Genomic DNA, 11,153 nt, shown 5'->3' with positions numbered 1-11,153 from the left:
CTCTTTGATCATATTTTATTATGCCTCTGCACCTAGTGGCCGGAAAGGTGATGTTTTCTGTACGTCCGTCCTATTCCCTTGAAGGTGAAGTCTCTGGAACACCATCAAGGAACACTTTCACATTTGGCATGAACATTCACCTGGACTCAAGGATTAATTTATTTTTATATATATGACGGTCACAGTGGACTCACAAAGTATGTTTGTCTTATTCTCGACAATGATATCTTAAGTTCAGCTTGAAGGAATGTCTTCAACTTTGGTACACATTCACTTGGACTCAAAGATCAACTGCTTAGGTTTTGTTGCCCGGAGGTCAAAGGTCAAGTTACAAGTAACCTGGTGATTACATTTAACTGTTTTTCCATTATCATTATTGTATTTGAGCATTGTGCTTTTGTGACTTTTCTGTCTCTATGTGTTGACTGAAGAGAGCGGTACTTCACTCCTAGGTTTGCTAAATGTAAAACATGCAGGGTTCCTACGGTCATGAAAAACCTGGAAAGGTAATGGAATTGTAAAATGTTTATTTCAGGTTTGAAGTTATTGAAAAGTCATGGAAATCCATTGGTCAAAATGTGTATGAACCCTGAACATGGAATTGACAACACTTAATTCCGTAGGTGGCACTATGGTATGGAAGCCAATTTCCTGTAATGAAAATATTAAAAATCCTGTAGGTCATTCTTATGAGAAACTTTCTCAAATGTATGACTAAGCATCTCATAATTAGTATAATATTCGTATTAACCCTAACACTTATTCACAAATTGGGTTTTTCCCTTCCGAAGGGTTAGGGTAAGGGTTTAACCACTTTCTAATTTTCTGCAAACTTTGGTACCGATTTGAGCATGTTAAAGCCCTCAAAAAGCCCAATTCATTTGCCTAAAAAAATTAATAATAAAAACCCTTACAATTTCGATAGGGTCTCCCACTGTTCGGTGCTTAGGCCCTGATTATATATGCAATTGAAACAGAATATATACCGTGCAATGCATTGCACATAAGCCATTGAATTCAACAGATAAAAGTGAGTATTAAATTAAATAAATATTAAAAAAATTATGTCCAAGACAGAAAGTCTCTAATCTTTCCATTTAACACCTTTTAATCGATGTGTGAAATATTAATCCCGCTTCTCCGTTTATAAATACGGAAGAGTAGAAGTCATGATAGCGCCTCCCTGTGGAGAGATGGCCGCACAGCATCTAGTCCAGGAGCTGCTCTGTCTCCAAGCATCTGATCTCAGACTCTGCTCTCCTGTGAACGTTCACTGAGTCCAACAGTCGCTTCTTGTTCTTTTGGACATTTGTTTGAGAAGATGTTAACTAGTGGAGATAAAGCTTGTTTGTGTTTTGTTTTTTTACAAAAGGCATAAATTCAATACTACCCCTTTGACCCTTTGATACACAAGCTATGCACAACCCTTCTATTGCACAACATGGTTAAAAAAGGACCTGTATTAATGTCATGCATGGCTGTGTATATCTGTAATATCTTTGAAATAAATGTATTTATGCATTTATTAAAAATCTTGTTTTTGATTACCATAAATCTTTCTTTCCAATTGTCCTTTCTCACTTTATGAACAGATTATTACATTACTTTTACATACATGGGTCAAACAATGACCTGTACTGTATTATTCTCCAAGGAACACCTGCCATTCTTTTCACACGGCTGATTATGCGCATCTGACGCATGTAAGTCTTATTTTACAATCCATTACTGATGAGAAAGAGAAATGTAAAATACTAGTTAGCTATTGATATATTCTTTTCTAGCTGGCTAACCATGGCTAGATCTACGAAATAAAACTTGGAATAGAACAATATATACTAAATCGACTGATGTGCATTTGAAAATATCCTTGTTATATTAATTTTCTTTACCACTAAATAATAATAATGAGATACTAATTCACAAAGCGGCTCTGTACAAATGTGTTTTATTGTCCTTTCTCTACTTGAGAGCCAGCTGCCTTCTCTCCGACGCTCCGGGCAGGTCCGTTAACGCGTCGCCCTGATGGACCTGGTGGTACAGCGTCACAGCCGCGATGTGTCACTTCCACGGATAAACGACGGAGCTCGAGCACGTCCCGTCTCCAGCGCCGCTCCGGGATAATGTGCGTGAGCTCCCGTTAGCCTCGACCCCTCCGCACCAGCTCCCGTGTTCGCAAAACTAGCGTCGGTGTGGTCCTTTCCAATCCGGGGATGGGGATGTTCTCTCCGGCGGGTACCGCGTCCCTCGCCGCGGTGACTTTGGCGCTCCTCACCGTCGTCCTCTGCTCTTCTCCGGGTAAGATCCCCGCTGCTCATCCAGGCCGCGCCGCTAGCTCCCGGTACCGGGGTTTCTAACGGTCACATCCCCGCTAACGTGATTGCCTCCTCCGGTCCCCACAGCCGGGTGTCACGTATCTGTCAGCCGAGAACATGCAGCTTGTGTCGGTGTGTGTGTTGTCAACACGACCCCATGATGCTGCTCTGCTGCTGGTTCTCTGTGTTTGTTTTAGGCCTGATGGTAACTCACTAACTAACTAACTAACTAACTAACTAACGACCCCTTCAGGGAACTAGTCTGTTTGTTTAGTTTCAACTAGTTTTCCCTCATAAATATATAACATTCAGGTTTATGTCCTCTTGCATGTTCGACGCCAAAGCAACGATTATAGATTAATCGATTGGTCATCACAAAATGCAATGTGATAGTTCAGTGATCTATTAAGCAAAAACAAATGTTTATACTTTCTATACTTGTCAAAATGTAATGTTATTCTTTGTTAAATATGAGAACAAAGTGAATACATTTGTTGTCGTTGACTGTTTGTCGAACAAAAGCCTCCGAATGTGCTAATTCATAACGAAAATGTAGGTAAATAATCAGCAGATCAAACTATGGGCTAATAAATATAATCAATAATGTGAAGGGCCCAATCGATAACAAATGACAAATATGATTTTATATATATATATATATATGTATCTGGGTTGAATGTTTGTTGTTCTGAACACTTTTATTTAATGCAGTAAGATGTACATTTATAATTTTACGTTAAAATGTTTATTTTTCCAATGTTATGTTTAGTCCTAATTTAAGTTTTATATAGACTATTTGTTTGTTTTTAGTTTTTCTTAATTGTTATTGATAACATTTATGGTTAAATTGTAAAATATCAAGACTCAGTTGCATTTGTTTCCATCTGGGTTCATACATTTTTCATTTTCGTAGATATACATCGGCTGATTTATCTGTATTGGGAATGTTTTACTTATTGGCATAGGCCCCCAGTATCCACACAGGCTGGGCTATAATCGTAATGGGATGTGGACTATTTATTTTATGTCTTTTGTTTTCTAAAAAACTACTTTAGCTGAATAGCTACAGTTTTTATCATTCATATCATACATCTTCTATACAGATGGTTCAAAGTGCTTGTGACTGACAGGCTCATGACAGGACAAGAGCAGGAAATAACAGATGTTACCATAATTGATTAATCTGCCAATCATGTAGTGATGCCCCCCCCCCCCCCCCCCCATAGAAAGTATATAGGTTACACTCTCAACAGACAGCCGGCCTATTGTACAGTGACATAACCAGTAAAACAGCATGAGACTAGCTGACATATCTCATTCTTATTAATGAGGTGGACAGGATAAAATAAACACCTGTCATTCTAACATAGTTTATCAGTGTAACAAACTGCTTTTAAAACTGACTTCAGACTGAAGTGGCAGAAACCAAACAATTAGAAACTAAACAATAACACATTTTTTGATATGGTCTCAAATTATAAAAGAAGAACAACTGCTTCTGACCTAGGACCAGTTTAATTGTGCTGTTTTTATTGGGGGTTCTATTCAGACTGTATGATCCAGGATCCTAATGGTATGTTTCAGAAAATGTTGAATGTACTTTTAGCTGCCTGCAACACGTGGGTGTTGGGACCAGTCTGTTATTTAGTGTGGCCTTTAATTATGTATGGTTGAAAGCATAATCACACCTGCTCTTTTCAACTGAAGTATGAGAAATGATCAAAACAGTTTTCTCTGTAAGTGTGTGTTAACCCTTGTCTTTCAAGCCTCGAGATTAGACAACAGAACTTAGATTTTATTTTTATTCCTCAACCTCTTTTGAATTTCTGACTTTTGAAAATAGTTGTGTGCAAGGTTTTGTATTTATGATTAAATTGAGTCAGAGTTTCTATCGTTTAAATAATAATTTAGGGCTTTTATTCAAGAAGAAATGAGCATCAAGCAGCATTTGACTGTTGGATTGTTGTTTGGCCAAAAAATGGCATTTATTGACTATTTTAGCTATTTCCTGATGTTGTACAGGCCAAATCATTTGTTGATTACTAGAAAGTGTACTTGATACATTAATTAATAATGAAAATAACTGCAATCACCTCCTTCTGTACGTATTTCTGAAAACAAGTCTTAAACCTGTTTACTTTACTTGATCCCTGATCAGTTTTCCTGATCAGGGCTCTGGTCTCTGCCACAGCGAAGCTTTGAATAATACATCAAGACTGTGTTTGGCCTGGAATAATAACGACGTGAAGAAAGAAGAGCCAGTACATGTTGGAGATAAATCTTGATTTTCTCTTGAAGGCAGAAGCTTTTTAAACATTCAGGAGTTTTCTCACTTTGAGTCTGTGCGATGAAACAGAAACAACAGCATGTTGCTATAACTGAAAAACACAGTATGAGGTAAGGAGGGAAATCAATTCTCTTCTTCTTTTCTTTCTCTCATTCTGATCACCTTCCGCGATGTTGCTGTTGTGTTGCAGTCGGTGCAAATGAAGACTGCCTGTGGTACGTGGATAAAAATGGCACCTGGCACAACGGCTTTGACTGCCCGCTCATCACGTTCTGCTGTGGGAATTGTCACCGGCGCTACTGCTGCCTGGACGCCTTCAAGATGATCACAGAGAGGGAGCAGAAGCGCTGTATGCTCTTCCAGTTCAGGTGGGGTCAGCGGCTGCTATATTATTATTAAATGATTCATATTTATCAATTTGATCCACGCAAAGAGTCAGTGTTTGTGCCTCACAGATTGAGGCTGTCAGTGCAGGTACATGTATAATTTTCTCAAAGCAAACATATACTTGGTTGTTCTTCAGGGGGATATTTATTGTTGTCACATGAACATATATATATATATACACACAAATTACACACTATATTGACTATAATAGATTATCGAAAGCACCTTTGGCCCATAGAACAAACAATGCACAAGGGCAGACAAGATTAAAAGAGCGATAAACATTGTGTTACGTGCATAAACAGCAGCTCTATCTGTGTAATTTCACACGGAGTCCAATTAAGTTGTAGGCACATATTGAAAGTTAAATCTTCAACACAATAAAGTGTAGCATATGCTAAGCAGGCTGTGGGGCTAGTGGCAGGCACTGAAACGACCATTCAAACGCGGAGCATGTTACCAAGGACGGAGCTGGACATGGCAGCTCTGTCCTTGGTCCGGCTCTGCACATGGCAGCCGGAGCAGAATGTGGCGACGAACCTGAGGCACAGACAAAACAGACTTAGGATCATAGCGATGAGCAAGAGGAAACAAGCTGACATGAGACTTTGCTGTAGTGTTGGTACCGAGTAGGTGACTGAAGGATCTCGAGGGATGAGAGGATGAGACACAGATGTACGAGTGGATTGACGGGATAAGAAACCAGGTCGCCACACCCAGACACACACAATAAGATTAACTGGGGATAATTCACAACACAAGGACAGGGGAAACTGGGATTACATATTCAGTCAGATGCACCTTTTTCAGGTGAACCTGGTTTACATTACGATACACTTTGTCTACCCAAAGGACCACTGCTGCTTAACTTTGGCAACCATGGTACAGAATCTATCTTCATTCCAGAATAAACATGACACAAGTTTTGTTTGAAAAAGCTTGATGATCCCGTCCCCTGCCCCGGACATAAGCAGTTCCTTCTTTTAGACCAGTAAAGTGTTGGTCCCAGAGTTGAACAAGTTCTTTGAATCTTAAAACGCAAAGAGCTGGTTTGAGATCAGGCACCGTCTTCGAACTGGTCCTCGAACTGCCTTGATCGAAAAGGGGTGTAAGATAAACTGAACTGTTCTGTTCCTTATGCTCCATTGGCTGCATATGATCGAATAACCAGTTTCTGTTCCCCAGAGTCTAATATCATCTAATTAGTCTTTCTATCCACGCAGTGATCTGTGTGTTAGTGGGTGTTTGAGTCCCCTGGGAGGAATCGGGATAATGCAGGACTAAGCAAGCTTGTATCTAAGGGGCTGCAACACGGCAGTTTTTCTCCCCAGCACTGGAAAGTGGAAACCATCCATCACTATCTGAACTGTGGAGACAGCCAGCTACTTGATGGGCCCAGTGGGAGTACAGATCAGCGGCTGGATGAATTGGAGGGTGTAAAGGAATATGTTTCCTTCTTTTAGTCTTCAGGTTTCAGGCAGTGTCTCCACAGGTGACCATGAAGTTGTTCTTAAAATCAGTTCAGTTGATTCTCTGTCTCAAGGATAACTGTGAGGACAGAGATAGAGTCAAGCTGGCCCAGTACCAAATAGGCATTGCCATAGCAACCAAGGTCATAAAGATATGATAAACTGAGCCTCCGGTGGAGGGGGGGGTGGTGGCAGTCATAACAGTTAACTGAGACTAAGATGTGAAGGAATCCGGGCAGAAAAGTAGATGAAAGATCTGCGCCATTAAATGATTTTGTGTCTGAATCACATTTTCACTTTAAATCCTTCTAAAGTGAGTTGCAATTAGGGAGATAAAGAGGCAGGAGCACACTTGAGGCTGCAAGATCAAACTGAGGAACTGTGCTCCCTTCTTCCTCTCCTCTCAGCCCCACCACTCTAGCTGGCATCGCCTCCTCCATCCTCCTGTTTGTGGCCGTCATTGCAACGATGGTGTGCTGCTTCATGTGCTCGTGCTGTTACCTCTACCAGAGAAGGCAGCAGAGGGGCAGGACACCTTATGATGGTAAGACAAATCAAATTTTTTTCACAAAGCACAAAATCTTTTGAGTATTTAAAGTCAGAGCTGACACTTTCAGTCCAACTATATGCATGCCATGTGGGGTCCCACAGGGCTCTGTCCTTGGCCCTATTTAGTTTGGCCTGTATCTGTTTCCCCTTGGTCATGTCGGTCGTGAATTTACCCCTGTGTCCTATTGTGCCTGAAAACATTATAAAAATCTCTCTCCACTGCTGTGATTCACTATTCACCTTCCTAAATAAAGCAGCAGTTGCAGTTTACATCTGGTACAGAATGTAGTATCAAGACTGATAATTGGCTAACTTTGCATTTACATTTTATTTTGTGACTGTGATTTTGAAAGATGCTATAGAAATAATTTTTGTTATTACATTTATTATTTATTTATTATTAAAATCACAATAACAAATTTAACTCAAGGGCTTAACAATTTGCACAGAGGTACAAGACCCTCTGTCCTTAGACACTTGTTATATGTCCACCCCAAAAAACTGTATTTTTACTTATGCAACAAACTGTCTCTTGTACTGTTTGCACTTTTATCACTTTAATCACTACGTTTACACTTTAGAGAACCTTATGCTGCTGTATTAATAATCTGTATGTTTACTTAGTATTAGGAAATGTCTTGTGTTATCTGTTGTGCCTGTGCACTTTATATGTTTCACTGTGGGAGAGTGGGAAACGTCGTATCGATTTCTTGTATGTTTTGAACATGTTAAGAAATTGACAATAAAGCTACTTTATCTTTATCTTTATCTTTATCATGTAGTTTTCCTTCACTGCAGTCTCAATGTTTTTTATCCAACAGTCCAGCAGATCCCCATGGCCAGCTACCCACTGGAGCCTATGTACGACGCTTATGGAAAACCACTGGGACCCTCTGAGTATCCGCATGCAGGTTATCCAATGCAGGTCCAGTACCCTGGCATGCCCCCACAGTATCCGATGATGCATCCTGGACCGTATCCACCGCACCTAATGGATCCTGCTTACAGCCAGGGTAAGATTAGCACAACATCACAGGGGGACAGTGACTTGACATTCTGGTGACCTGTGGTAGAAAGGCTGTAAAATGTCCTGTTCATGATATTAAATGCACATTGTGTTGTTCATCTTTTAATCTTTTGTTCAGTGACAACTTAAACAATTCTCCAACAACTCAAAAGGACAAACTGCCTTGAAATTCAGGAATTTCATTCATTTCTAGAGGCTCTATGGATTATAGTGGTTTGTCGATTCACCACTTTTGTCCATATCATTATCAAGTATATGTGAATGATTCCTGAAGATAAATAACTTTGGGGATCTCGTGACTTTTCATCTTTTCCCATCATCAGGTCAAATTTGTATACTGTGGTATCGTGATCCAGTAAACATAGATTTGCAGATTATTGTCATGAAGATTCTGACTTGTATTTTGTGTTTTTGCTCATGTTTCAGCTCCTCCACCGTACTCTCCCCCTCAGTATCCTGGTCATTGATGAGCTCATCTCCACAAAAACACAGTGGGAATAACAGCAGCTGAGAGAAATGACTGTTTTCAAGAGGAGAAGGAAGCAACACTGAAACGCACACACACACACACACACACACACACACACACACAGACGGAATCACTCAAACAAACAGTACAGCTTCACTAGCAGTGCTTCGCCTGTGAAAGAGAAAGAAAAAGGAGGCACTTTAAGATTTTTTTTTTTTTCTGTCCAACTTTTCTGGAATATTTAAGTAAATCGAAGTAGGCACGCCGTTCCCCAAAAGCGATGAGGTATCTAGCTGGCGTCTCGACTCTGTGCTGCCACCTCTGGTCACCTCAGTGGTGTTATATAAATTACATTACAGAAGAGGGGTACAAAGGGATTTAAAACAGTAATGATGCACGTCCTTTTTATTTATCACAGTGAGAAATGCTTTACTTTCTTGCTTTTATTCAATTTGAATAGATTGAATAGGGAACTGCCCCAAGACGACATTCCACGTCATCTCGGTCACTAATGCGCGTTCTCCAAATACGAGTACACTATGTCTTCATACCTACTTCATCCTTAATGTGGTATAGGCTAATGTGAAAATAAATGGGAAATAAGGGAAGTGTGTATGATGTGAAACGTCACATGTTTGGTTAAAGGCATATATGATGTGATACCGATGTTTTGGTTCTCCCAGTTCTGTGAAAACGCCTTTAGTCACATGTTAGATTCATCTCTGTCTCTTCTTCTTCTTTATATTTGACTCCGCTGAATACTTCATGATAATAGCTGCACCGCTCTATTGTAACATCTTAACATCAGCATGCTACCCATTCGAAATTATCTTTTTTAATGTTTTCTGTCTCCTCCTGCTTCTTAGAAATTATTCTGAGCACTGACCTCATAAATGCAGGTAGTACGATTTACAAAGGTTTCTTTTCTTGTAACATATCAGGTCAGGGGTCGCGCTGCTTCAATAAAGACAAAATGTCCGGCCTTACAACAACTAACCGTGAAGGTGAAAAAAAGAGATTAACTATTTAAATACATATTTTGTAAATTTGTTCTTCAGCTTAATATTTTAGTAAAATGTTAAAGTTAATTTGAAACAATGTATTGTTATTGTAACATGAGATATGACGTTTTGGCATCTTTCCATTTGGTATTTATTAATCATCAAGGTTTCCTTGTACTGTGAAGGGTTTTCACTTTCTGGACTAAGCTGCAAAGCCAAAAATCTCTACTGTCGGAAAAGTAGATTTAGCGATTCACCTATTTTTAAAGGTTTGACATTTTGGGAAACGTACATATTTCATGTCTTGTCAAGAGTCCGATGACGAGACTGATGAGACTCCTGTTGAAGCGGGAAAATATCTTTAAGTAAATAGTAAAAGTTTAAAGTAAAAGTAGTATAATGTAGTAGAAGTACACAAAAGTAATTCTGTATTTATAGGACATTGTTGTTCACACATTATTCTGATAAGTAAAATCAGATGAATAGTCAAAATTATCTGCTTCTGTTGTGTTACTTATTCACAAGAGTTCTTTTCAAAATGAAAAAACTCTAAAACAGATTTAATAGCAGGCTAATAATATTAATTCACCCAATGATTTATAACCCCATCAGCTCTTATCTATCAGCTCTGCTATTACAAACTTATTTTGTGATATTGCAGCACCTGTATAGTGCAGATAGGAGAATGCAGATATTTGTGAATTTCCCAAAATGTCAAACCATTCCCTCAGTTTATTTTTAAATTTTCTACAGATTAGGGCTCCAGTGAGGTCAGGGCCTGAACCTGCAAATGAATTCATCTGTTATCGGGTCTAGTTTAGCATCTTGTCCAGACAACAACAGCCCCGTGCCCTTGTAACATGTATGAACTGTAGAATATGACATCTCTAGCATGTGTTGTACATGTGTTTGACTACTTATACGTTATGCCTGGATTATCTTTACATTTGGTGTAATGTCTCTCAACCTTTAAGTCAAAGAAGGCGCATATTTATAAAAACATACTGACTGGAGAAGTCTGGTCTTTCTTACACACAGTTCCCTGAGACGTAGTGCTGTGTCTTGTCTCTCCTCTAAACCATGCTATGAATCAGATGACAGTTACTCCTGTTAGTTTACAGTAAACTATTTATTCCGATGGCGACGTCCACGTGTACAGATCTGTTGAGCCTTTGTAAAGCACATCGAGAACACTGGACTTTTCTTTGGCAGATGCTTTCATCCGTAGTTTGACCCGACATGATGTTTCTGTTTATTTGTGCTTCTAAACCAACTCAGTTTGTGTGTTTAATGAAACTGACCCCAGTTGACAAAATGACTTGTCTAGATGAGGCTGTTTTTGTCTGTTGTCATATGGATGTTATGACATTGTAATATAAAGAGATCGAGTGAAAAGTTTTTATTTCTATTAACATAAAATTTAACTTTGGAATGTAAAGTACAAAAGTCTTCTGTGTCCTTTGTTGTATTTTTAAAGACATGTTTTCTTGAGGAAATATGTAACATTCGATAAGAGAAGAATAGTTTGTGTTTACAAAGCTTTGACCACTAGATGTCGACATCAACCTCCAGTCAATGTGTTCACATGATGGAAAGGATTTATGTACATCTTACCTGAAACTTAACATCTGCTTTAAACACACTGATTA

The 11,153-nt window shown here is 39.1% G+C and overlaps 1 protein-coding gene across 1 annotated transcript; it reads left to right on the top strand.

Moving 5' to 3' along the window:
* Window positions 1-2,051: 2,051 nt before the first annotated feature.
* On the top strand, window positions 2,052-10,942 carry shisa4 (shisa family member 4). The gene is made up of 5 exons (XM_053444913.1): window positions 2,052-2,298; window positions 4,793-4,970; window positions 6,866-7,002; window positions 7,829-8,020; window positions 8,461-10,942. The coding sequence occupies exons 1-5, from the start codon at window positions 2,214-2,216 to the stop codon at window positions 8,499-8,501; spliced, it is 633 nt and encodes a 210-aa protein (XP_053300888.1). The 5' UTR covers window positions 2,052-2,213; the 3' UTR covers window positions 8,502-10,942.
* The last annotated feature ends 211 nt before the right edge of the window (window positions 10,943-11,153 follow it).

The sequence above is a fragment of the Pleuronectes platessa genome, chromosome 2 (genome assembly GCF_947347685.1).
Source record: "Pleuronectes platessa chromosome 2, fPlePla1.1, whole genome shotgun sequence".
In the NCBI taxonomy this organism is placed as follows: Eukaryota; Metazoa; Chordata; class Actinopteri; order Pleuronectiformes; family Pleuronectidae; genus Pleuronectes; species Pleuronectes platessa.
The sequence above is the reverse complement of the archived record's forward strand: the minus strand, read 5'-3'. Positions and strand labels throughout refer to the sequence as shown.